General features: G+C 52.7%; 1 protein-coding gene across 1 annotated transcript in view; it reads left to right on the top strand.

The window, feature by feature from the left end:
• The first annotated feature begins 7,901 nt into the window (after positions 1-7,901).
• TRPV3 (transient receptor potential cation channel subfamily V member 3) overlaps positions 7,902-27,345 on the top strand; it is a 30,112-nt gene continuing 10,668 nt past the window's right edge. Inside the window, exons 1-11 of the mRNA XM_070478871.1 lie at positions 7,902-8,020; positions 12,706-12,810; positions 12,936-13,022; positions 13,810-13,964; positions 14,698-14,874; positions 17,622-17,762; positions 20,083-20,363; positions 22,863-23,039; positions 23,950-24,108; positions 24,826-24,927; positions 26,064-26,137. Of these exons, the coding sequence (XP_070334972.1) occupies positions 7,902-8,020; positions 12,706-12,810; positions 12,936-13,022; positions 13,810-13,964; positions 14,698-14,874; positions 17,622-17,762; positions 20,083-20,363; positions 22,863-23,039; positions 23,950-24,108; positions 24,826-24,927; positions 26,064-26,137 (1,577 nt within the window). The remainder of the gene's footprint in view (positions 8,021-12,705; positions 12,811-12,935; positions 13,023-13,809; positions 13,965-14,697; positions 14,875-17,621; positions 17,763-20,082; positions 20,364-22,862; positions 23,040-23,949; positions 24,109-24,825; positions 24,928-26,063; positions 26,138-27,345) is intronic.

The raw sequence follows: 27,345 nt of genomic DNA, 5'->3' as shown, positions 1-27,345 counted from the left end.
AGCAAGCAATGCAGCCATTCATTTACATACCATCTCTGGCCATTGTGCCAACATGCAGAGCTGAGCGGTTGCAAGAGACTGAATAGCCTGAAAATAGCTGCAAAGCTGGGCCTTTCTGGAAAATTTTGAGGACCCTTGTATTATGGACTAGAACTTAAGAAGGAATGATCTAGAAAAGCACTCTTGTCCCAAACACCAATGCGTTCTGTCTGTGAAGTGTGGAATGAGCTGCCCAGTCATGAACTTGTTGCGTGTTGGTCCACAAGATGAAGGATGACATTAGCTGAGCCCAGGCTTTGGTCCTTTTGTGAGAGGTCTACCCAGAGGGAACACTGGGTCACCCTCCTCCAAATTCTGCAGCAGCACGTGCACCTCTACACACAAGCCCAGTAGAGGAGCCTGGAACTGGTTGATGAAGGGGCTGGGCGTGAAGTGAGCCTTGGCTAGACCACAGCAGATGAGCTCAGTGGAGGAATACTGCTGACTAGAACTTGTGGAGTATTTATATAAAGTGCTCCATGTTCATTATACTTTAAGCCTCCTAACAGCCCATGAAGATTTATTATTACCTCCATTTTATAGATGAGAAAACTGAGGCTGGGACTGTTAGTAAGATTACATGGCCAATAAACAGCAATGCCTGGGTCTGATCCCAGGCAAATCAGATTCCAAAGCTCAAACTTGACTGTGATGCTAGGCTGAGTGGCAGAGAACCAGCTGGGGCATGCCAGCCTATCCCCGGGTAGGAAGGGAGACGTGCGGGCTTCTGCTTTCTTGTTCAGTTTGGGAATCCTTGCTTTACTTGTAGGCCTTCCTCAGAAAACATGTAGATGTCAGATGTTTTTAAATTTCTGCAAATTGGATCAACTTTCAAACTTAGTTCTAGAGGGATCTTGTAGGTGCTCTTTTGTAAAATGAATGATTACAACCTTTTGTGTGAACTGGCATTGTTTAAAGGAGGACACACCTGCAACCAGACTGATCTTTTTGCATCTGTTGCTGTCTCTTGATCTCTCTCTCTATTCCCATGTCCCCTGCTCTCCATCACTCGGAGAGTGAGTCACCACCCAGAATCCCCCACGGGCAGGCTGCTCAGCTCTGCTAGCCCAGGGACAGTTGTGGCAGCCAGGACACAGACAGACCCTCTACTGACCTTCAGGTGGGTCCGCTCAGGCCTGAGGCTGCTGATGGAGGTCTCCTTGGCTCCTGATCCCCCTCTCCCTCCTCTCTGCACCAAGTGGGGCATTTCCCAGAACAGGCCAAGAAGTCTGTCTCTCCCTGGCTGCACCTACCCCACAGAGATCCCCTCCTCACTTCTTTTTCCTAGAGAAGGGGATACTTGCGAGCCCACAGCCTGGGCCTGATGTCTGCAGGGCTTGGAAGATGTGGGGAGGAGAGGAGTCTGCTCAACACCCACCTGGTGTGTCCCCCTCAGGGACACAGTGCCCTGGGGCCACTCCGTGGCTGAAGCCAGGCTTGACAGAGCATCTCTGATGCCCCCGAGTTTAGACGTTCCCCAAGGTTGTCACCACTCCTTGAATGTGCCCAAGTCTCTTGCCTCCAAGTCTCTGCTCCATGGCTATTCCCGTTCGTTTAGACTGTCCTGACACCATTAGGTGTCGTTTCAGTACCATGGTCCTTTATGTCTCAGCACAGAAAAGAATTCAGCTAGAGGCAAAGTGATAGATAAGAAGTGATTTATTAGAATAGGAGGCTTCTGAGGTTTACAAACTGGTAGGCGAGAGATGCCATGCCCTGAGACCTTAGTGGGCTGCAGTTTTATAATCAAAGGAAAAGTAGGGAGGAGGAGAAGAACTTCTTTGTCTTTCTTGAGTAGACATCATGCTTCCATCATCAGCTCCTCCTCCAGGTTGAGCAGGGGAATTTTCTTGTTCCTACATGGTCAAGCTAGGCCCACAAATTACTGTTTTCTATGTGTACAGAGAGCTTGTCCTAGGAATCACGAACTTACTGAGCTCAGTGGGCAGGATGTGGGGCTCATGCCACCATTATCTTATTGTCTGGGGAAATGTCTCATGCTTCTGTTGCATGGTCTTGTTGCTAAGCAAGCCTGCTCGGTTTTGTGGTTAAGCAAACCTTTCTTGAGTAATCATTGACTTACAGGGGTCTCCCATATTTTTTCTACCTACAGTCCCCTAGTGGGATTAACTATTTAATCACATGTGTGTGCTCAGTTGCGGTCATGTCCAACTCTTTGCAAACCCATGGACTGTAGCCCACCAGGCTCCTTTGTTCACAGAATTTTCCAGGCAAGAATACTGGAGGGGACTGCCATGTCCTCCTCCAGGGTATCTTCCCAACCCAGGGATCGAACCCACATCTCTCGAGTCTCCTGCATTGGCAGGCAGATTCTTTACCACTGTGCCACCAGGGAAGTGATTTAATCACCTACTTTGTCCTTTTACTCTGTCCCTATCACTCCTTCCTTCCAAGCCCAACCCAAAAATTCTTCACTGAATCCCTCCCGCAGCCCCCATTAGAGGCGCTTACTCCTCCTGGGTAGCCTGCGTCCTCTTTGTCCTCCAACCTGTTTGGTGGGGTTAGGTTTCCTACCCGAGCCTGGCTGCCTTGTGGCTCACATGTCCTTGAGGGCGGAGACCACTTTCCCCAGTTCTGAACCCTTCACTGGGCCCTGGCTTCCTGCCTGGCCTCCCACTGTGGGCTCCCATGATGTGTTGGATTAAATGGGATTGAATGCAGACCAGCCAATGCTCCACACACAGCAGAGGGGGCTCCCCTTTCTCCATGCTGGGCACACTGCTTGCCTTTGGGAGGGAGGTAGGGGCCATTTTAGCCAGGCTGGTCTTTGAGAAAATGTGCTAACACACGTGGCAAAATGCAAATACAGCAGTTGGGCAACAGCTTCACCCTTAGGGCTCGGAAGCAGTCAGGGAGGAACAAGCTGGGAGGGGTGGGGGCTGAGTCAGGAGGGGCAATTACTGGAGTAATAGAGAACAGACTGTGTTTGATCCAAGATGGGGCTTTAATGGAGTTTCAGGGAGTGATGAAGTTAGGATGTGTGCCTGGGCTGTGTGCTCACGTGTGTGTGTACGCGTGTGCGTGCATTTGCTCAGTTTTGTCTGACTCCTTGTAACCCCTTAGACTGTAGCACACCATGTCCTCTGTCCTTGGAGTTTTCCAGGCAAGAATACTGGAGTTAGTTGCCATTTCCTACTCCAGGGGATTTTCCTGACCCAGGAATCAAACCAGTGTCTCTTGTGTCTCCTGCATTAGTAGGCAGATTCTTTACCACTGGGTCACCTGGGAAGCTTTGGGGCCCCCTTGACTTAAACTGAAGAAGCGGCCCCCTCTTCACTCACACCTGAAGCTTGTCAGCCACTGATCCAGGTTTTCTGTGTCTTACTGGCCACAGGTCCTGCTGTCCCATGGTCAGAATCTTGACCTGCCTCCTGCCTCTGCCCAGGTCTGGCAGGCTGTGTTGATGAAAGATGGAGGGCCTTGTTCCCATGGCACCCAAGGAAGTCTCTGCCACATGGGTCACCGGTGCCATCCCTGTCAGTAGAGACTTCCTGCTCCATTCCAGTCCTGTCTCGCCTGTGGGAACAGGTGTGTAATTCCTGAGTGATGCAGAGACCGTCAGGGCTGTCCCAGCCCTGCTCCACCCTCTTCACAGCTGTGGCCTGGGCGAGGAGGGAGGGCTCAGACTCTACCCTGATGCTCCGGCCTTGGAAACAGGTGGCCTGGCAGTTGAATGCAGGATAAAATAGTAACAGTTCATAGCTGTCATTGTTTATAGAGTTCTTTCTGTGCTCTGGTCCTTGTTCTAGCCCTTTCTATGTGCTGTTGCATGTAAGCCCTGTGGTACCTCTGCAAGGTAGGTTTATTATGCACATTTCACAATGGAGAAATGGAGTCTCATGAGAAATGACTTGTCCAAGGTCATACAGTCTAGGGGTGAAGCTGTCTGACACCCAGGTCTGTGGTGCATAATTTCTGCTGGGAAACATTGAATGGAGACTGTCTCCAAGGGGACTTGATTCCAGGTTTTGAAGGATGGAAACCAAGCCCTGGAGGTGGCCACTGTGGGGTCAATGGGCCAGCCCTTGGTGGTGGCCTTGCCTCCCAGGTTGACCCTGAGCACTCAGTTCGTTTGGCCTTCCTACCAGCAGGATCTCTGACTTCTCACAGCATCCTTGGGAAGTAAACGCGATGAGGGTTGTGATGTGAGGCAACAAATACCAGAGGAGTTGGACCAGACCCTTAGTCTTGGTACCTGCCATCTCCCTGTCTTCTCCTGGGTTGGGGTGAGGCTGCCCTGTGGGCGTGGGGGTGACTCAGGCCGTGCACGTGGGTGGTGGGCTGGCGCTGTAGCTGTGGCTCGTGGGCGTGGCCTGCCTGGCACCAAGGGCAGGTGACCCAGCCAGTTCTGCCTCTGACACCTCATTCCAGCCATCCCTCTGACTACGATGAGAGCCTCTCGCCACCTCGGCTGTAGGCCCGCCGAGAGGCCCCGGGCCCCGGACATGCGGTGATCTGAGAACAAGGCAGCCACTGCCACACCTGGACTTCACCAGATGAGTCTTTGCCGCACAGGTATCGAGTGCTCTCCAAGGTCCCGGGGGGCCCAGAGCGAGGACCTCAGGGGTCCCTCTGGGCCATGCCTGGCCTTTGCTGATTGGTCTCAGCTGGGACTGGGAGAAAGCTTGGGCCTCTAGCAGGGGAGGCAAAGTTGGATGTGAGCTCTTGGCCACTGGGAGTGTGTAAGAGCATAGGCTCTGATGGAAGTGGGCATCTTTCGCCGGTTTTGGTGTCTCAGGGAGGGAGGAAACTCATAGCTGCCCAGGGCAGAAGTGAGGCTCTTGACACCCCTAAGAGGCCCTGGGGATGTGAACTCCAGGGCAGCAGTGTGATGGGATCTCAGGATGGGATGAGAAGGCCCAGAGCCTGAGAGGGATGGGGCCCAGGTGTCTCATAAGGGCTGAGCCAGCAAGCCCTGGATGGAGGTGGGCCCTGTGGCCCTGGGCCTGCACCATCTCCCAGGAAAGGCCATTCCAGACTGTGCTGGGGCTTGGGAGGCACTTCTCAGGTGATGAAGCCCAATCCCTGAGATGGGAGGGCCAGGCCCGTGAGAGAGTCCAGCAGGTGAGAACACAGGTTTACGAGGTGACTCAGACAGTTAATTATAGCTGCTGCAGTCTCCCCAGCCTCAGTTCTCCTGACCCTCTCCTGCTCGGGTAGGGACGGCCCTACACTCACTGGCCAGGGCAGAGAAGGTGGAGCAGCCAGAGGTCATAGGAGAGAGACATAGGAGACCCTTTAGCCCATTTCTCAGAAGGGAAAACAGTCTCAGGGAGGGATAAGGGACTTGCCCTCCATTCCTCTCTTCCAGGGTTGGCCCAGCCCAGCCTTTAGCCCCATCCGTCCACAGGTCGCCTTGGGCTGATGGAGGTGGTATGACTGTGGATATGGCCGGGGACCTGATGCTGACGGGTCTTTCTGAATGGAATGCCTGAGGCTCCCCCTTGGAGCTCCCTGCCTCGAGGTGCCTGCACCCCAGAGCTGATGCCCCCTGCCCCCCCCCCCCCCCCCCCCCCCCCCGCCCCGTGCCTCTCCTCTCCCAGGGCTGCTCATGTGTGTTTGAGGGGTGGGGCAGTAATGAGGCTCTCTCATTTCTAAACCTCACTACAGTCTGAACCAGGTTACTGGGGCGATGCACAGCACTTTCAGATAATAACTAGAATTATGACTGAGCGCTTTACCAGGACACATCAGAATTCCATATAATCTCTAGAATATCTGCATCAGCACTAACCTGGTTGCTTTAAACGTGCCTTCTTAAGTCTTTCTGCCATTTTAGATAGCTATGGTTTCACTCTGATGCCTCTGCAAAAATGCCTCCCCTTCAAGAAGATTTATAAAAGGGACTTTTGGAGCAGTGCAAGTAATTTTAATGGGAAACCTGATGGCTTCATAAAGTTGTTAATGAAAAGGATGAATTACAGGGGACTGAGTGAACTGGTAGATGTGGTCATAATTTTATGGTTTCTATCTTAAAAAATACTGGTTTAAATCTGTTTTCCAGGGGTAAGGAAGATCTTCCTCTTAAACTGATTAATCGCTGTTTTAATTTGTTTTCAAATTTGTTTGTGCCTTGTGCCTCTCTGCTGCTCTATGTCTTTGTCAGTGTCACTAGATCCATTACTGATATCTTGTCTAATTTATAAGGTTGTGGTCTCTTACAATACCCAGTCTGTAACCATGCCTCCAATGTATATGACTAAAAATACAACATAAAATCATTGTAATAGTGTAATTCTACGTATCAGGTTTCCTTGGTGACTCAGATGGTAAAGAATCTGCCTACAGTGCAGGAAAACTGGGTTTCATGCCTGGGTTGGGAAGATCCCCTGGAGAAGGGAATGGTAACCCACTGCAATATTCCTGCCTGGAGAATTCCATGGACAGAGGAGCCTGGTGGGCTACAGTTCATGGGACTGCAAAGAGTTGGACGTGATTGAGCAACTAACACTAATACACAGTCTGAACACAACACAATCCAGACACCTCTTCCAGAGAGCTCTCCTATGTGGGTCAGGATCACCAATGGCCTCCCTCCACCCAGATGGGCTCTTCTTAAAGAAATCACCCGCTCTGGCCTCTCCATGTCTCTGAGGGTGTCTCAAGCTAACTGCAGAGTCACCTCCTGTCCTTTCCCCTGTCTGCCTCTTCCTCTATGGCCAGCCCACCATCCCCATCCGGCTGGCCCTGCAGGAGCCTCCCCCTGACCTCTGGCCTCCTCTATCTCCCTCTTGCTGTCTCCTATAGGACCCAGATCCCTCTCACGTCCCCCCTGCCCTCAGGTTCAGCCACATTCCTGCTGCTGTTCCAGGCCCAACACGCTCTCGAGCCTCTTACTGCCCACGGGTCCAGTCACACCAGCTCCTTGTCCCCTGCTGAACTTTCTTGACCCCTGGTCTTTGCTCAGGCTATCCTCTCTGCCTGGACAGTCCTCCCCCGCCACACAGAAACCTCTAAGTTCCTTTCAGTTTCCTTGAAAGACATATCAGTTTCTCTTTCTAGTATTCCCTCCACCCCAACATAGGGTCCAGCCCCTATGAGCATCAGTAAGACAGGTCTATGCTGAGCAGGGTGAGGCTCAGCTGCTCCCTCCAATGGACAGATAGCCACGAGGCTGGTTACGCTCAGCTTTGGGTAGGGGAGAAAGATGCTCTCCGTGTTAGCAAAAGAGAGCACCAGGGGTATGAGAAATTAAAAGACTAGAGAGATCTGGGCTGTGTTACTAGCAGCATCGTGTCTAGAACAAAGGAGGTAACAGTCCTGCTCTGTCAAGGAGCATTCTGAACACAGATCCTGAGACACTTAAAAAGCAGAGTTAATTCTCAGGAATCTCCCTGGAGATGGGTTGGGCTGGGGCAGATGACTGGAGAGAGGTCAAGGGCATGGTGGTCTCTACCTGGAAGCTCTGATGGGCTCTCCTAGGACCCTCAGGAGCAGGGGTGCTGAAGCAGTGAGCAAGAGAAACTGCAGGGACAGTCTATGCACTGTTGTGTTAGTCATTCAGTCATGTCCGACTGTTTGTGACCCCATGGACTGTAGCCTGCCAGGCTCCTCCGTCTATGGGATTTCCCAGGCAAGAATACTGAAGTGGGTTGCCATACCCTTCTCCAGGGCCTCTTCCTGACCCAGGGATCAAACCTGGGTCTCCTGCACTGCAGGCAGACTCTTTACCATCTGAGCCACCAGGGACATCAAACCTATACAGGGTTGGCAGCCTGGAAAGATAGAACGAGCTTCCCATCCTAGCAGGTATGAACAGGGGCCACCTGGTCTGAAAACCCCCCTGAAGCTCCTCCCTGTCCCCTCAATCTGAGCATCTGCACTGCAATTGTGTTCCAGCCATGAACACCCACCCCAAGGAGATGGTGCCCCTCACGGGCAGAAGAGCCACCATCCCCTTTGTGAACCCTGCCATCCTGCAGGAGAAGAGGCCGTCAGAGATCACCCCCACCAAGAAGAGGTAGGGCCAATAGGTTCGGGCCTGGGTGCTGCGGCGAGAGGCACGGGAGGGGCCTGGCACCCACTTCAGGGAGCCTTTGCTGGGGGTGGACCTGAGACTCCATTCTCATCTGGGGTGCCCTGGTGCCCAGCCAGGTATAAGTGGGGATGTATGTGTGTGTGTAGGGGGGAGCCCTGCACACTCTAGGGCTGAGCTGGAGAGGTCAGTACAACTGGAGGGGCTGGGGCACCGAGGCAGAAGCCTTCAGAGAGGCTTCTGGGGTGGCAGGGAGTTGCTGGAAGTCATCTTGAGACAAGGAGCTGAAAAGTGGGTGGAAATTCCCGATTAGCAGGGGCTCCCTCCTGGGTACATCTTCCATGTCCACTGGGGGGCTTTCATAGCCACTAGGTGCCCAGCCAGGTAATTCAAGCTCTCCAGCTCCACCTGTGTAAGGGGGACACCAGTCCATAGAGTGATGGTTAATTGCAATTGTGCTGACAGGTGCATGGCAGAGTTGTTAGCCCGATGGTGTTTTATTGCCTTGAACTTTGTCTTCATTGTCGTTATTGTCATTGTCACTCCCCAGGGCCCCTGGGAATGGGGCAGGACTGGGACAGTTATGATCACTTCCCAGGTGAGAACACGGAAGAGGTGGGAGCAGACAAAGTACTTTTCTGGGGTCATAGCTGGCCTCTGAGCTGCCCCCATTGCAGTCCCCCCACCTCCTCAGCTGACTTGGTGCCCTTTAGCCTGAGTAGTGGCTCGGACAGTAAAGAATCTGCTTGCAATGTGGGAGACCAGGATTTGATCCCTGGGTCAGGAAGATCCTGTGGAGAAGGGCATGGCAACCCACTCCAGTATTCTTGGGCTTCCCTGGTAGCTCAGCCGGTAAAGAATCCGCCTGCAGTACGGGAGACCTGGGTTTGATCCCTGGGTCAGGAAGATCCCCTGGAGGAGGGCATGGCGACCCACTCCAGTATTGTTGCCTGGAGAATCCCATGCTAAGAGGAGGCTGGCCGGCTACAGTCCATGGGGTTGCAAAGAGCCAGACACGACTGAGTGACTGACACTCTCACTTTCAACCTGAGCGCCCTCCCTCACCCCAGCTCTGCTTCCCTTAGACCCGGGTGGGCCCTGGGTCTAGCATGGCCTGTTTGCCCCACCTCCTTTACCCCATCCCAGGCCCGTCTTAGGCTGAGGTGAGTTTGGTGTTTTCCCTTCTGTTGGTTCGAGTGATAATTGCTGAGGTCTTTTGAGCACTAGGCCCAGGCTGGCGAGACTGGGACACGAGAGAAAGAACACCCACCTCTGCTCACAGTCTGGATGGTGAGGGGGCCCCAGCGAGAATGCGGGGAGTGGCCTGGAGAGAGGGTGGGCTGGGCCCGAGGAGGGGCGGGTGTTCTGATTCTGTGGGTACTTTGTAGAAGAGCTGGTGTTACCGTGGATGACGGTGGGAGGACAGGAAGGGAAAGAACATCCCAGGCAGGGCTTGGGGCAGGAACCAGTGAGGAGTCCCATGTGGTTAAAGTGCTGGGTAGGCGGGGGGATGAGCCCCTCTGAGGCTGGGTCTTGGCTGTCAGTTGAGACTGGATATCTTGGGGCAGTGGGGAGCTATGGAGGGCTTTTGTGTGAGAGGGAGGGCATGGCGAGATTTGCATTGTGGAAATGATACTCTTGGAGAAGGAAATGGCAACCCACTCCAGTATTCTTGCCTAGAGAATCCCAGGGACAGAGGAGCCTGGTGGGCTGCTGTCTATGGGGTCACACCGAGTCGGACACGACTGAAGCAACTTACAGCAGCAGCAACGATACTCTGGGTGATCTGTGGGGATGATGGATCAGAGGGGAGTCTGTTGTGATTGTTGCCTAGATGATAGGTGGTGAGCCTGGTGGTGAGAAATGGTGAAGGAGACAGGGATCAAAGAGGTATTAGCATCATGGAGTATCAACTATGGGAGGGGAGGGAGAAGGAGGACTGAGAGACATTACCAATCCTGATGGGGGGACCCAGATGGATGACAGGGCTATCTCTGACATCAGTACTTCAGAGGAGCAGGAGCAAGGTCAGGAGGAAAGAGCCAAGTTCAGGTGTGAAATGTTGGCTGAGAGATACTAGAGGCACATTCAGGTAGAAGCTTCAATCTGGAGCATAGGAGAGAAGACTGGGTGGACATAGAGATCAGACAGGTGTCAGAGGCCTGTGGGGGAAGCCTGTTTCTGGAGAGGCTTGCCTGAGTAGAAGCAGAGATATCTGGGTTTTGTATATTTTTTTCCTCATGGCAAATGGGATCTCGGTTCCCCAATCAGGGATCGAACACCCATCCCCTGCATTAAGCACAGAGTCTTAACCTCTGGACCACCAGGGAAGTCCTAGAGCAGAGATATCTTTGAACTAAGCTTCCTGCCTCCCTTCCCCCTTCCCTTCCTTCTCACTTTCCCAGGGGAGGTTTGGACCTCAGAGAAGGACTGAGGACAGCGTTCTAGGAAAATCCCAGATTCTTCATGCAGTCAGGCTGTCCTTCTGGGCCCAGCCTGGTTCATGAACTTAGTTCCAGGGTTACCTCTGCCCATGCTCCCTGCCCAGCCAAGGGCCTGGTGTGAGGTGTGACCTTGGTCTTCTGAATAGGTGATCCCTTCTCCTTCCCAAGGCTTTTTGAGGGCCCTCACATGCCTACTTCTCCCCAGACCCCAAAGATTTAGGCATCTCCCTCAGAACTGAGGATAGGACTCAGGTTTACAAAGAAAAAATTAAATATTATTTATAAATAAAGATGGCAGTTGTGACTGCTAAGGAAATATGTACTAATGGTGAAATTGGAGGCACCCAAAACTCCAGATTTGACGGAAATTTTTGGACCTGGAGCTTTTCCTGAAGCATCATGCCCCTCTCTGTGAGAGGCTGCTGGGGCTCCTGTCCCTGGGCCTCGCCTTGCCCAGGGATACAGGCCCAGGCCAAAGGCTGTAGAGGCACTGGCCCTGAAGCTCAGAGCCCTTGGGCTCTCCGTGGGACAAAGTAGGAGAGATCAGTTCCTCCCCAGCCTAGGATCTAGGGATTGCCTAGGGATCGTTCTCTGCCTTCAAAGGAACAGAAATGCAGGAGAAAGGACGCAGGGCTGTCTGCCTACCTGTGTTAATGACACACGGGCGGTGGTTCCTTTTGGCCTGGGTCAAAGATGGAGTAAACAAAGAGCACCTGCTACAGGTCAGGAGCCAGGATGTCACCTGGCCAAGACCTTGACGTCTGCTCTCGCTGGTGGATGAGATATGGCACGCGCAGGGGCAGGCAGGGCAGGTGTGGGACAGGCCGTCCCAGGAGTTAGCTCCTGACCCACGACTGGGTCCCTTCCAGCTCAACTCTCATCATCCTCCTTCCCAGACACTGAAGACCTCCTTTCTCAGTTACAGCCTTCATCTTCCTGTCGAGGGAAGCAACCTCCCACAGTTTACAGTTTAAGGTTGTGTTGGTCTGTTTCCTTATTGGTCTCTCCATCTGTCCACCGGTTTATCCAGCCAAGTATTCATTCCTCATCCATCCATCCATCCATTCATCCTTCCCACTATCTGTCATCTACCTACCTATTTAACCATCCACTCATCTGTCCAACCAGTCATTCTTTTTTCTATGCATTTATCTTTCACCTATCCATCCTTACACTCATCCATTGTTAGGTCTTCTGAGTGTCACGATCAGGGTTTGGTTCTAGAGACTTGGGATGCTGCAACTGTAGTTCCCGCCACTGAAGAAGTTACAGCCGAAAGACAGTGTGTTGTTGTCTAGAGCAAGGAAAGCAATGGCTTCACTGTGCTATAACCTGGTCTCTTCTTACCAACCTACTGGAACAGGAGCTTTGCAAGGGAAGGCATTTTTGTCTACTTGTTCATCACAGTGTTCCCCAGCTCCTAAAATAGTGCTTGGCACATTGTATGTGTAAATGTTTGTTAGTAAATGCACTACTGAGCTCAGAGAGGTAAGGTGGGATAGAGGATAGGGCAGAGGCTGGATCAATTGGGGAAAGAGCTGCTGGTGTGAGGGTCATCAGGCTCTGCCTGGAGACAGTTAGCACATCTCAGCCAGGATGTTTTGGGACTGAGCTGCTAGTGGATGTGTCTGTAGTGGCTGGGTCAGAGCTACCATAGTGGTGTGGGGAAAACTTTGGGGTGACAGTTCTGGGGGACTGCAGGGGTGCAGAGAAAGGTGATCGATTGCATAGGATGGTCTCTGATGCCCACTTCAGGTGGACGGTCCATAAGGAGACAGTTCTGGAGCAGCGCAGCTCCTGAGTCCAGGCCTTAGGGAGCATCTAGCCCAGTCTCTGTAGGTGAAGACACTTGACCCAGAGAAAGTGAGTGACTACCTGGGGTCACACAACTGGAGAGGCAGAGGCAGCCTAGAACCCTGGCCTTAGGCCCTCAACTAGGGGTTTGCTCCTCTCTTTTGGAAGAATGATTTGATTTTAGGTCAAGTCAGAAGGTTCCTTTTGATGGGCAGGAGACAGGAAGGTGGGGGCCAATGTATCAGTGAGCCCTGCCCTCACGTCGTTTATGCCCCATTTCTGGACTAGCTCTGAGCCTTCCAGGCTTGTCTGGGCCTAACTGGGAGCGAGCACTCAGTGAGGTGGGCACCCTTGGCAGCGGAGCTTCAGGACACAACAGGTGAACAAGCCCTGCCCTAGCTCTAATGGGCTTGTTTGGGTGTCCCCCGCCAGTGCACACTTCTTCCTGGAGATAGAAGGGTTCGAGCCCAACCCCACGGTGGCCAAGACCTCTCCCCCCATCTTCTCCAAGCCCATGGACTCCAACATCCGGCAATGGTGAGTGCTCCAGCCCTGGGCTCCAGTGGGCAGGCAGGGACTCGCCCTGGGCCACACAGTCAGGCCTGGCTGTGGCATGCTACCACTGCCCATTTAAAAACTGGTCCCTCCCCACTCCCTTCCAGTGTCTCTGGCAACTGTGATGACATGGATTCCCCACAATCTCCTCAGGATGACGTGACAGAGACCCCGTCCAATCCCAACAGTCCCAGGTGAGCCGGGCCCTCCCCCTCCTCCCACTGTGCCCCCAGGCAGTGCTAGGAGAGCAGGCACCAGGATTCTGCAGAAGAAAGAGGCCACCACTGTTGGGTGCTGGGACAAATGTCTGGGCCCATGGCAGTGGCATGTAAGTCATTTTTTGGGGGGAGGGAGGGAGTATTATATTTTATAAAAGTAATATCCATTCATCATAAAACACCAGAATAACAGCATGCAACAGAATGAGAACTTAATGCAATGCCATATACTTAAACTAAAAATACATGCATGCAACCATCAAACACCAATGTGCATTTTGCAAGAACACACACACATGGAAGGATTATGCAGCAATGTGTTTCTACAGCTGTTTCTACAAAATAGTGTTTCCATTTTGAGTGTGGGGGTAGGGAGAGAGATAGTTGAATATATTAAAAACATTCGAACAACACAAAATATGGAAGTGCAATTTCTCTTTCTGTGATCTCGTGCTTTCGAGGTCATCACAATGAACGGTTAGGTGCTATCTTTCCGGATCATTACTATGTGGAACTAGAGATACAGTTTGCTAAAACGTGATTGCCTTTAGATTAGAAGGGGAGCAGCACACAATCCCCCTACCCCTTCCCCCAGCACTAAGGGAGGGGATGTCAGGTATTGTGATGGGCATGTGCAGATGTAAAGGCTTCGGCAACGCCCTGTGGGCACAGCCTGTGAGCACAGTGGCTCTATCGAAGGAAGGTGAGATCCTGCAGAAGGGTGGTGCATGTGTGGTGAGCTGGAAACATTTTCTGGCCTCAGCGCAAACCTGGCCAAGGAAGAGCAAAGGCGCAAAAAGAAGCGGCTGAAGAAACGCATCTTCACGGCGGTGTCGGAGGGCTGCGTGGAGGAGCTGCTGGAGCTGCTGGGGGAGCTGCAGGAGCTTTGCAAGCGGCGCCGCAGCGTGGACGTGCCTGGTCAGTGCCCGCCCCTGGCCCAGGGCTCAGGGCTGGGGCTCCTGCTCGGCCCCTGCCGTCCACCTCCTTCCATCCCTCCACCCCTCGCCCTGCCCTTCAGCCTTAAAGGCTGGGCTGGCAACTTTGAACCTGATTCTGAGGGCAATGGGGAGCCATGGAAGGGCTTAGACAGGTGGTGGTCATGGTCTGGCTACTCGGCAGAGGATGGGGGTAAATCCGGAGAAGGCCGCTGTTCAGGCAGAGCTGGGACCCCAGCAGCAGGCCTGGGAGACGGAGAACAGCTCTTCGTGGACTCAAAGACGTGAGGACTGAATCCAGGGTGGTGCCACTTGGACTTGGGAGACTTGGTGGCTGGTGGGGCCTGAGCCGTCTTGGGGACCAGGGAAGTAGCGAGTTAAAGGAAGGCGGATAGCTCTATGTGTAAGCAGCCAGGGTGAGGGGTGGTGGGCTTGAGATTTCTGAGCTGGACAATAGGAAGTCAAGCAGTGGGACTGCCCCCTGCCAGGGAGATGGTGCAGAAGGCCAAGAGCAAAGGTCTTGGAGGAGGAAGAACTGGACAGGAAAGAGGGAGGGGAGGAGCTTGGGGCAGGGAGCTCAGCGGAGGGCCTGGGCAGGGTCTTGCGGTCTGGGGCTGCAGCCCCCACAATCCAGTCTCCCCTCCTCCGGGCTGGGAGGGCCAAGGGCAGCTGGGGCCCCACTGTACTGCGGCTCCATTCTGCCCTCCTGCCTGCAGACTTCCTCATGCACAAGCTGACGGCCTTGGACACGGGCAAGACCTGCCTGATGAAGGCCTTGTTAAACATCAACCCCAACACCAAGGAGATTGTGCGGATCCTTCTTGCCTTTGCTGAGGAAAATGACATCCTAGACAGGTTCATCAACGCTGAGTACACGGAGGAGGCCTACGAAGGTACTTGCCTATGGGGGGGCGGATCATGCCACACACAAGCACTGCTGTCTCTGAAGCCCAAAGCACTTAACATGGTGTCCAGCACCTTCCTTCATTCTACAAACAATCTTGAGCACTGACCATGTCCCAGGCAGTGCTTTTGGCTCCAGAGCACAGGATTGAACAAGACAGATGCAGCTTGTTGGCTCTAAATAAGGTACTTTCAAAACTGATAGAAAATGTATGAAAAGAAAAGTTAAAAAAAAAGAAAGAAAGATAATGTCATCAAAAGTGATTGGGCATGGGCAACTTTAGTGCGGGTAGTCAGAGAGCACCCGAAGCCAGCATGATAAGGATCCAGGACAAAGCAAGGGCAAAAGCCCGAGATAGGACTGAATTTGACACAGCTGAGTGATGGCAAGAAGGCTGGAGATGAGGCTAGAGAGCTGGGCAGGGCTAACACATGGCAACTAGTAGTATTGTCATCATCATCATCATCAGTTTTTTCAAAAAAATATGTCATAGGCACCATGTCTAAAATATAAGACACTCCATTAAAAAAAATATTTATTTTTATTGCTCCTGGTCTTAGTTGCAGCACATGGGAAATTTAGTTGTGGCATGTGAGATCTTTAGTTGTGGTCTAAGTGGGATCTAGCTCCCCCCACCAAGGATTGAACCCAGGCCCCCCGAACTGGGAGCATAAAGTCTTAGCCACTGGACTACTAAGGAAGTCAAATCATCGTTATCACTATTACAACCCCATGTCGGTCTCGATTTTATGGCTTCTCTCTGAGGTGGGCTGGAGAGGGATCAGTGAGACCAAACTTGGGATGTTTCCTGCTCAGGAAATCCATTGTGAATGATCAGTAAGGTGTGTCTTTGATTTTTTGGAGTCAATAGACATCCTGTTAGGATCTTATGATATGCTTGTGACAAAAATGACTGGTCCAAGAATAACTGGATGTCATTTTGCTGATATATCATGGGTACTAAACATGTCAGTTTTTGCAGGTGGGAATCTGGCTTGGGAACTTAACTTTTCTCATGGGAAAGAGGAATTTTTTTATATTTATCTATTTATGTGTGTGTGTGTGTGTGTGTCTGTGTGTGTGTGTGTTATAATTACTATTATTGGTTTTTGCCAGTCTGGTGGGTGAAAAGTGTTAAATCATTAAGTTCAAAATTTCATCTTTCTGATTACCACGATTCCAAATATCTTTCATTTTCTGTATTGGCTGTGTGTGTTTTCTTCTCTGTGAGGTACTTGTAGATAAACTTTTCTCAGTTTTCTTTTAGGCTGCTTGTCTTTTTATTGATTTCTAGCAGCTCTTAATTTATTATGAACTCTTAAAAACACATTGACACTTTTATACATCTCAAATAGTTCCTCTAGTCTATCACTTGTTTCACTTTAAGATGTCTTTTGAAACACAGAAATGTGTTTAATTTTTATACAAACAAATGTGTTTAATTTTTATGTAAGCAAATATGTCAGTTTTTTCCTTTATGGTTTCTGCATTTTGGATTTTGCTTAAGAAGCTTTTCCCTGCAAAAAGTCACAATATTGTAAAGTAATTATCCTTCAATTAAAATAAATAAAGTTTAGTTTAAAAACAATTTACCAGTTTTTAAAAACGCTTAGTTTTTTAATCCACCAGGCTTTACTTTTATGTATGGCATGATGGCAGCTCTTTGGAAAATGCTATTTCTGCTAGAAGGCTCTGAGACCTCCCCACCCCCCAGGCTTCTGGTCCCCTCTGTCTGGAGGTTCTCTAGGCTCCACAAGCAGGGTCAGTGTCCCCCTGCCCCCCCTTGCTTCTTCTCCCCTGTTCTCTCTCTTAGTCATCAGGGCACTGTGCACCCAGCACCCAGGCTAGATGCCTGGATCTTGCCTGAGGCACGCCTCCTCCAAACCCCACAGACCTTCCTGAAGACTCTTCCTCCTAAGGATCTTTGGGTGCACCGGATGGACAGCTCTTCACATGTCTGGGCTCCTTTTAATGCATCTTCCAATTTTGCAGCCAGAGTGATCTGAAACACATATGAACAAAACCCCAAACTTTGGTCATGTCACGTCCCTGCTTCAGTGCCTCCTATGGCTTCCTGTAGCCTTTAAGATAAAGTTCTAACCTCTTTTTAAAAAAATATGTAATATTTATTTATTTGACTGCCTGAGGTCTTAGTCGCAGCATTTGGGATCTAGTCCCCTGACCAGGGATTAAACCCCAGTCCCCTGCACTGGTAGCATGGAGTCAGCCACCAGACCACTGGTGAAGGCCCTGAAGTTCTAACCTCTTATTCCTGAGTTAGGAGGCTTTGAGTCGGCCCCATTCAGCCTGGTTACAGGCTGATCCTGATCCCAGCTGAGAGGCCACTTCTGGGAAGCACCCCAGTCCTCCAGGTTGTGTTAAGAGCACCTCTGGGTACCACAGCCCGTGTACTGCCCCCATCACAGCACTTAATTCTCAGGGAGACTGTGAGCTTCCAGAGGACAAGAATTAAAACTATAGTCCTGTCCCGTCGTGTCCCCATTGGAGCACAGAACAGATGCTCCAAGGATAATCCTTGCTTCCAGGCAAGAGGGAATGAAGCAAAGAATGAAGTTAGGACTCTTGTAGCTGGGCGACACCGACCAGACAGGCAGCTAGCATTTCTCCATGGTAACATGGAGGGTACAGAGGCTAGGGAGGGGAACGGCCAGAGAGGATGTGGTACCCCGGGTCCCAGCCGCTGAGTGCCCCTCACCCACCCCGTCTGGTCCACAGGGCAGACGGCGCTGAACATTGCCATCGAGCGGCGACAAGGAGACATCACCGCGGCGCTCATCGCGGCCGGGGCCGACGTCAACGCCCACGCCAAGGGGGTCTTCTTCAACCCCAAGTACCAGCACGAAGGCTTCTACTTTGGTGGGTGCGCCCCCGCCTGGGCTGGGGTCCAGGGTCTGGGGTCCGGGGTCCGGGGTTTGGGAGCGGGTGGAGGGCGGGGTGGGGCTCCTTCCCTAAGAAGGGCGCTAGCCGACTGAGGGCTGGAGACCCCACTGCCAGCCTCTGCCTGCTGGGTTGTGTGGGAGGACCCTGGAGGACAGAGCTGTAACCAGAGGGGCGGCAGGGGCTGATGTATCCGAATGGGACCACCAGGCTGGACCAGAGAGGAAGCCGCGGAGTCGTGGGGAAGATGGGGAGCCTGCATTCCAGAAGTGTCCCCTGGGGGTCTTAGAGGGGACAAAGACATTCACCTGAGCAGCCCTCTGCAGGGAACCAGGACCAGGAAGGAGGGCAAGGAGAGAACCTCAGTTTAAACCCTATTTGATGGGAGAGGAGACAGGTTCTGAGAAGGGAAATGACTTGTTCCAGTGTAGCAAGGAGCCGATGTAGGCATTCAGGCTATTAGCTCTGGCTTCTGTTCCCTGTGTCTAGTGCCTCTCAGGACTGCAACAGGGAGCAAAAAGTGAGAAGATGAAAATTCCCTGGCTACACTCTAGGGAGTCCAAAGACAATTGGGGTTGGGCTGTGTTGTGTTAAGTCGTTCAGTCGTGTCCAACCCTCTGCGACGCATGGACTGTAGCCCGCCAGACTCCTCTGTCCAAGGGATTCTCTAGGCAAGAATACTGGAGTGGGTTGCCATTCCCTTCTCCAAGGGATCTTCCCAACCTAAGGGTGGAACCTGGGTCTCCTGCTTTGCAGGCAGATTCTCTACCATCTGAGCCACCAGGGAAGCCTTATCCCAGATGAAAAATAAAATTTTTAAAATATGTAATTTAGATACAATGAAGTTACTCATTTTAATGTAGAGTTCTGTTCATTTCCACGAATGCATACAGTTGTGTAACTACCACTGTGATCAGGACAGGGAACAAAGAGCTTCATCCCACCAAAAAGTTTCCAAGTACAACTTTGTAGTTAACTCCTCTTCCTAGAAGGGCCTGATTGATGGCCATGGATCTGTTTTCTCTTCTGGGTGTTTTTTGTTATTATTACTGATTTTAACCTGTAGGACTAGTTAGCCTACAGGACTAGATGGGTCTGGGCAGCCTCTGGTCCGACCTGGGTGGGAAATCTTCGTCAGGTAGGATGAGGAGAGCGGACAGGTTGGAGACTGGCAGGGAAACAGCATGAGACCCGATGTCCAGCCCTGATTCTGTTCCCCGCTTTGCTGTGTGACCATCTGTGAGTCACTTGCCTTCTCTTTTCTCAATAAACATTTGTCATTTACTATATACACCAGGCATTGTTCTAGATATTTGAAATATATCTGTAAACAGAACCAAGATCTCTACCCTCATGGAACTGCCATTCTAGATGGGAGAGAGACCATCAATAATAAACATGATGACTAAGAATGTTATGTAATAGGTTAGAAAATAATAAGTAGTGTTGAAAAAAATAAACAGTAAGGCAAGGGGAGGGCTTCCCAGGGGGCTCAGTGGTAAAGAATCCACCTGCCAATGCAGGAGATGTAGGTTCAATCCCTGGAGAAGATGCCCTGGAGGAGGACATGGCAACCCACTCCAATATTCTCGCCTGGAGAATCCCATGGACAGAGGAGCCTGGTGGGCTACAGCCCATGCAGTCTAGAAGAGTCGGACACGACTGAGCACAGCATGGCAAAGCGAAGCAAGGGAAGGTGATCAGGAGTTCCGGGGCAGGAAGGCGATGGGTTTCAATTTTAAACAGGGCAGTTATGGTGATTCATTGAACAGGTGATGTTTGAGCAAAGACAGAGGTAGTGAGGGAGGAAGTGATGCAGCAGAAGGAACAGCACACCTGGCAGAGGGAACAGAATGTGCAAAGGCCCTGAAGTAGAAAAGCACCTGTGTGTGCTGGGGAGGGGGGCGGGGAAAGGAAAAAGGCCTCTGTGACTGGAGGGGAGTGAGTAGGGAGGGCGTGGAGGAGATGATGTCAGAAGGTGTAGAGCCTTGTAAGCTGTTGTTGGAACCTAAGCTTTTGTTCTGGGTGAGGCAAGCCTTTTGTGTTAACGGGATCAGTCTGGCTGTGCTGAGGATAGGGTTAGAGGGCCAGGGTGGTAGCAGGGAGACTCATTAGGAGGTTGAAGCAATGATCCAACTTCAGTCTCCCACTCCCACTCCCACTGAGATGGTCAGGAGAAGCCCCAGTCCTAGACCTTGGCGATCACCACGATCTAAGGTTTGGATCTTAGATCTTGACTAAGATATAAGTCAAGATCTGGTCCAGGAGAGAACCGAGCCCCTGTGCCCCCCTCCCCCAGGCGAGACACCCTTGGCACTGGCAGCCTGTACCAACCAGCCCGAGATTGTGCAGATGCTGATGGAGAACGAGCAGACGGACATTGCCTCGCAGGACTCGCGGGGAAACAACATTCTCCACGCCCTGGTGACCGTGGCTGAGGACTTCAAGACGCAGAACGACTTTGTCAAGCGCATGTACGACATGATCCTGCTGAGGAGCGGCACGTGGGAGCTAGAGACCACGCGCAACAACGACGGGCTCACGCCCCTGCAGCTGGCCGCCAAGATGGGCAAGGCCGAGGTGGGCGAGCTGGCGGCAGGTGGGAGGGCAGCAGGCACGCTCCCCCAGGGGCCCTTCTGAGTGGCCAAGCACACAGAGTCTTGGCCAGGCAGCTCGGGGGCTCACCCTTAGGGCCTCAGGCCCTGACACTCTGGGTTTCTGTCTCCTATCCTGAGACCCCGTCACCTGGGCAGGGTGTCGGAGCCTTAGGGCTGCGGTGATGCAAGCTCTGTGGCCAAGGATTCCTATGTGGCGAGGCACCCACGTGGAGGCTGAGTGTCTGACCCTCGGAGCCTTCAGCCTCTTGTGAGGACAGGAGGCCCAGAATGTCTGCTCTGGATACAGAGCTAATGTGCGGCTGCTCCCCAACTCTGGGGACACCCAGCCTGTCTGTCCGGTTGAAACATGGAGCCAAGTCCCCAGTGGAGGACGCGGTGGCTGGTGGCCATTAGTGCCCTTGAGATGCGGGCCAAGGAACTCAGGTTAACTGGGAGCCTTGGTGAGGACTCAGCTGGGGAGGGCTCTTGTCTCTCCAAGTGGCTAGAGCTGTGGCTTGGTCCGATTTCCAGGGCAGGACTCAGATTGGGGCTGGGGTCATAGCAGAGCCTCTTCTGCCTTCATATCTTGAGCCCTGGGAGGGGATCAAGGCTCTGGGGAGGCTGCAAGGGGGTGCTGCGTGGGCGTGGGTGTGGGGGGGAGGGGCTGTTGAGCGGCCCTCGTGGAATAGCTGTGCCAGTCTCAGGGCGGCTGCTGAGGGAGGCGCTGCCCCAAGGGCCTTGGGTCCCATCCCAGTGCTCAGGGCTGGTGCCCACAAGGGACCTTTTCATTCTCTGCGGGAGGAGCGGGGAGGGAGAACAGCTTGGACAAAGGAGCAATTGTGTGTATGCCTGCCTCCCCGGTCTCCTGCCCACCCCAAGGACACAGCTTCCTGGGGGCTTTGAGGAGGGTCATTGTGGTTGCCAAGCTGGAACTTTCTCCAAGGACCGCTGTGGCATGTGACGTCCCTGGGGAGAGCCCAAAATGAAGCTTCCTGCATGCAGCCTGGCCCATGACCCCCTGGTTCCCTGAAGGAAAATATGCCTTTCTTGTACCCCAACCACTCCTTGTCAGTCTTGGGGAGTCCCCTGCACCCTTCCCGCTCCCCTTCTCTCCTTCACTCACTGTTCTTTGGACATCTTTCTGGATGCTGCTCAAGTTGGTCACTGTGCTGGGAATGGAGATGCTTAGGACATGCTTAGGACACAGTCCCTGTCCTTGGATTCTTCTAGGCTGGGTTGCAGGAAGGGGAGATGTGCCCTCTCCCCAGAAGCTCCCCACCTGGTCTGTAGAGACTAGGCTCTCGTGTGAGATGACGTGGGAATCCCATTGGGTCACGTGAGATCAGGGCCCTGACATTGTCTTCCCCATCAGGACTCTCTTCTGGGGCCTTGGGTTGGTGCCCCAGGAATTCCTGCCACGTCTTGTGGTCCCCAGGGCTCGCTTTGGGGAACTAGTAAACTCTCCATCTCGCCTGCACTTTGGGACCATCCAGGAAGCTTTACAACATGCAGATGACTGGGTGTCCCACCCTCAGAGATCTGGATTGAATTAGTCGGTGGTGTGGGGATTTTAAATGTGACCCAGTAACTCTAACATTCAGCAGAGAGCGAAGCTCGCTGACCTAGGTTTCACGAGTCTCTCTGAAAAAGCCTGCTGGCTTCTTGTGTGTTAGTTGCTCAGTCATATCTGACTCTGCGACCCTGTGGACTATAGCCCACCAGGCTCTCTGTGCATGGAATTCTCCAGGCAAGAATACTGGAGTGGGCAGCCATACCCTTCTTTGAGGGATCTTCCCGACCCAGGGATTGAACCTCCTGAATTGCAGGCAGATTCTTTTACTGTCTGAGCCACCAGGGAAGCCCTGGTGCTTCTTAATTTTTCAAAAAAATTTAATTTTTTAATCTTCTTTTGACTGCGCCATGCGGCATGTGGGCTCTTAGTTCCCTGACCAGGGATCAAACCCATGCCCCTGTGTTGGAAGCTCAGAGTCTTAAACACTAGATTGCCCAGGAATTCCCAAGGTTGGTGTCTTGCATCACTCCCTGACTGGCCAGAGCAGTGAGCCTCAGCTGGCAGGGTCTTGACGAGGAGTGGGATCTGAAAGCTGGAGAAACTTCTAATTCAAGTTCAGGTCAAACAGAAATTGCTTCTCAAAATGGTCAGTTCCTAGATTCTTCCCTGAACAGACTCCCCAGTTGGTGGAAGGATCTGTGAGCTGATTGTGCAACTCTCTGAAGTCTGCAAAGAGCCTTCACCCCTTTGCCTCTGGTATTCACAGTCTCTGGGGCAATGTGCAGGTCAGCAAGCCTTGTGCTCATTCCACAGATAAAGCGGGGCCCTGGGGTCACAGCAACAGGCGCTCAGCCAGGCTCTCATGGGAGACTCTTCCCAGGCCCTGTCTGTTGTGGGGGTGGGGGGCCCAGCTGTGCTGGCCCCGGGCCCTGTCCACTGGCTGACAGTTGCTCCTCTTCCTGTCCCCAGATCCTGAAGTACATTCTCAGCCGTGAGATCAAGGACAAGCGGCTCCGGAGCCTGTCCAGGAAGTTCACCGACTGGGCATACGGGCCTGTGTCATCCTCACTCTATGACCTCACCAACGTGGACACCACGACCGACAACTCGGTGCTGGAGATCATCGTCTACAACACCAACATCGACGTGGGTCTCCTGGCTGGGCTGGGGAAGGGCAGGGGGCGGCAGGCTGGGCCTCAGGCCGGAGGCCCTGGGAGACCCCATGCTACTCACTGGATGTGTCTGCTGCCCCCGTTCCTTAGCTTCAGTGGGTGGGGCAGGTGCTGGGGACACCTGTTCCCAGCTGACCCTGTGGAGGGGTCTCCTGGCCCCATAATCCTGGGCAGGGTGGGGGTGGGGGTATAGATCTTCTCCATCTTGTTTCCCCCAGCTCCTCTTATTGGTTGAGCTTAGAATCCCCTCTTCCCTAAACTTGGCCTCAAATGGGGGTCAGGGAGTGTACAGTTGGAGCAATCAGGGAGGTCTTTCTGGAGGAGGCAAAGTGGGGAGGTCAGTGAAGCTGAAGGAGAAAAGAAAGGATCAGCAGTGGGAAGTTTTTAGCTCTTGGGGGAACAGAGGCAACACATCTTTTACGTTTTACCAAGACTCATGCCTCCCAGCGCCTGCCTTGCTTGGGGTCTCCCTGGCCTCTCACAGCAGCCTGACTGGTAGGGCAGGGATTGAAATAAGTTTAATGGAAGAGGGCTGAGACCCAGAAAGGGTCAAGGGTTTTCCAAGGGTCACACAGCGAAGGGGGGCCCAGGAGGGGCCAGAACCCCAGTCGTGGCCCTGGCCCCACTTCTAGCCCTCACTCCCCACTGTGCGTCAGATCCTCTTGCCAAAAGCACCAGGCTCCTGTGGTGCTTGGCTATGCCTGGTTGCACTGGGGCCTCAGGAGCTGGAAATTACCCTCCCAACATTTCCAGCCAAACCAGTTCATTGGCCCCTTCTGCCGGGGGCACTGCTGACTCAGAGTTCTCTTTGAAATGAGGGCCCTTTGAAAATGGTCCCTCCCTCCCTCTCATCGCCATGGTGACCGGTGCTGTTCTATGCCCAGAACCGGCATGAGATGTTGACCCTGGAGCCCCTGCACACGCTGCTGCATATGAAGTGGAAGAAGTTCGCCAAGTACATGTTCTTCCTATCCTTCTGCTTCTATTTCTTCTACAACATCACCCTGACCCTCGTCTCTTACTACCGCCCCCGGGAGGAGGAGGTGTGTTGGGCTCCTGGAAGTGGGGGATGAGGTGGTTAGAGCTGCAGGAGATGGGACCCACCCCACGTGCATATGGGGAAACCAAGGCCCAGAGAAGCTAAGAGATTTGCGTGGGATCCCCCAATTGTCATGCTTTATAGTGTCTTGGACATGGACTACGTCTCCAACGCTGAGTGGAGTTCAACCCCAAGTGCTTAGTCCCAGGCGGACCCCTGCTGAGGGAGGCTCAGGGAATTAGGAGCCCCAGGCCCTGCCCAGGCTCCAGGTCTCAATCTGGAGCTCATTGAGTGTTTCTGCTGTGGGAGGAAATGCGAGGAGGTGGAGGTCACTTGGAGAAACTTTCCCACCAATCTGAGACTCAGTTTCCTGTCCAGTCACATGAGGCAGAGAGTCTTGGCTTTGACTGTGTGGTGGGGCCCTGTGAGTGTCCGGATGTGGATGGGACAGGCAGATGCCAAGAGGTATGAGGAAGTTGTTAGCATGGATTGAATCATGCCTCTCGCTGTAGAATTCTGGGTTCCCACTGCGGGTGGGGTAGGCAGGGGCTGGGGGCTGCCCTTCTGCGCTGGCCCTTACAGAGAACAGGCTTCATGCTGGCCTCTGGTCCGGCTCGAGGGCCTGGCATGTGTATGTGCATGGTCGCCCCAGAGGGGGCACTACCCCTGCCTTCCTCACTCCGCACCCTGCACCTATCCATTCTTCTCCCTTCCTCCGTAGGCCCTGCCACACCCTTTGGCCCTCACGCACAAGATGGGGTGGCTGCAGCTCTTAGGAAGGATGTTTGTGCTCATCTGGGCCATGTTCATTTCTGTGAAAGAGGTGAGTGGGTCACTGAGCGCTCCTGGTCTGGCCTGCGAGACAAGCGGGGGGCAGCAAGCTCTGTCAGCTACTACTGCTGGGGGACTTTGGGAACTCATTTCCGGTTTAATTTTAGATTTATATAAATAAGCAGGCTTATCCTACCTACTTCATGAATCCATCCCTCCATCCATCTGTCCATCTCTCTGCCATTTATCTGCACTCCCAGCCACTCTCTGTCCCTCCCGTCTTCCCCTCCATCCATCCAATCACCTGTCATCTCTCATCCATGCAACTGCTCATTCATCCATTCAAACACCCACCTATTGTCCTTCCATCCTTCATCCTACTGTCTTTCTGTTTGTCAATTGATCCATTCATCCATCCAACTGATGAATCAGCAGATATATTCTGAACACCTTCAACATGTGGGGCCCTGGGGGAGCTGATAGGGAGGGAGGGAGTCTGCCCTCTTTGAGGTTATCGTCTGGTAGAGATTTCAGATGGACACAAATACCCAAGACTGTAAGATAGACTGTGAAGATCTCTGGTAGAGATTTCAGATGGACACAAATACCCAAGACTGTAAGATAGACTATGGAAATCTCTGGTAGAGATTTCAGATGGACACAAATACCCAAGACCGTAAGATAGACTGTGAAAAGAGCCTGATGTTGGGGCCAGACCCGTGTTTAGAAGAGAGATGACTTTTATTTGGGGATGGGGGAGGTTAGAAAGGCTGGAAGGTAGAGATGTCACTTACTGTGGTAGGGTGGGGTTGGCATGAGGACACTAGGGAGAAGGTGTTACAGGGCAGGTGTGGGGAGCCGCATACAAAAGCTCAGAGGCTGGGAAGCTAGGCCGTATTTGGGGAATGGCAGGTAACTGCGTGGTCCTGCTGCATTGTGGGTTCTGGAGTGACAATGGAGATGAAAGTAAGAGATGTAAGAAGATCGGGGGGAGCATCCACTCTTACCCTGGGGTTGGCTCTGTCCCCCAGGCACCAGTCCCTTTCCACATCCCTCATTTGGGCTCTGGTTGGGCCTTCACACGTTCCCCTGGTCCCTGAGTCTCAGTCCTGGGGAAATGCCCCCTTCCCCAGGTCCTCCAGCGAGGGGCACGAAGAGGGGCAGCTTTTCTTTCCTTTCTGGCCGCAGGGCATCGCAATCTTCCTGCTGAGACCGTCAGATCTCCAGTCCATTCTCTCAGATGCCTGGTTTCACTTTGTGTTGTAAGTAGGTCTGTCCCCTTGGTCACCACCTCACAGACAAGGCCGAAGTCCTGTATGAGGACTGCTATGTCCCTCCGCAACGGCCACCCTACTGTGTCACCCTGTCCCAGTCCTTATGCCAAGGCACGTGGCCAGGGACCTCCTCTCCCTTCTGTTGAGAGAGGCACAGAGGGGAGGACCAGAGAATGCTGGGACAGTGCCCAGCATCTGGTCGCAGGGAGAGCTGACTACAGCCTGCCCCAGAGCCCCAGGGGGCAGGCAGCATAGAGGAAGCATGTGTACATTTTAACGAAGGGACATTCTAGGCCAGTTCCTCCCAGCTGCCTTCTTGGACCCTGGCAGATCAGGGCTGGAAGGGACTTGAGAAATCACCATGTCTGATCTCATGAAACTGAGACACAGATCAGGGAAGTGAATCACTGAGTCACGCGGAGCTTGGGGCATGTCGAAGCCAGCCCAGTGTCCCAGTCATCCTCACCCCAAGCTAGTGTGGGGTCAACTACTGTAGACCCCAGTCAGAAAGCCCAGCTCAGCAGCTTCTCTGAATGAGGTCATGTGCAGCTGATGTCAGAGGATTACGTAACCCTGTCTCTATAAATAACAGAAGGCTGATTCAGCATCGTGGCCACATGAATAGAACAGGATCTGCGGCTTGGGGTGAAGCATGCTGGGCTCCAGGGTTCTGTGGACCCCACCAAAGTCCCTCTTCTGAGCCTTTGGGTGGGTCTATAGCACCTTGAATCTTGACCTGATGTTTCCAAATACCTATTTATTAATAGCTGTCTTATTAAGTAGGCATGTGCCTTCCAGAAGTATGAACCGAGTTCTCCATCCCTGTGGGCAGGTGGGGCACCCCGACACTGCAGTGAATGAATAGGCCAGGTGCAGTACTGCCCATGGTGCAAGTCACATGTGAGACTGGCACCTTTGAGAAAGTGTGACGATCCCAGGGAAAAATCCATTTGTCCCGCCGCTGGCTTTGGTGCGGATGAAAGGCCTTGTCCAGCTCGTCTGCTTCTCTTGTTTTCTTCGTGTGGAGGAAGGTGTTTGACCTGCTTCCTCACTTCAGCACCAAATACACTGATCACCCAAATGTTTGTTTTTCACTGCACAAAATCAAGGTTGACTGCGTCCCAACTTTAACTAGTTATTTCATAATCGTGGAGATTGCCTGATGCTATAAGCAAGAGACGGTTTCTATCCAGATG

This window comes from Odocoileus virginianus, chromosome 17 (assembly GCF_023699985.2).
Source record: "Odocoileus virginianus isolate 20LAN1187 ecotype Illinois chromosome 17, Ovbor_1.2, whole genome shotgun sequence".
Lineage (NCBI taxonomy): Eukaryota > Metazoa > Chordata > Mammalia > Artiodactyla > Cervidae > Odocoileus > Odocoileus virginianus.
Note: the sequence above shows the minus strand (reverse complement) of the source record. Positions and strands in the feature narration are given on the sequence as shown.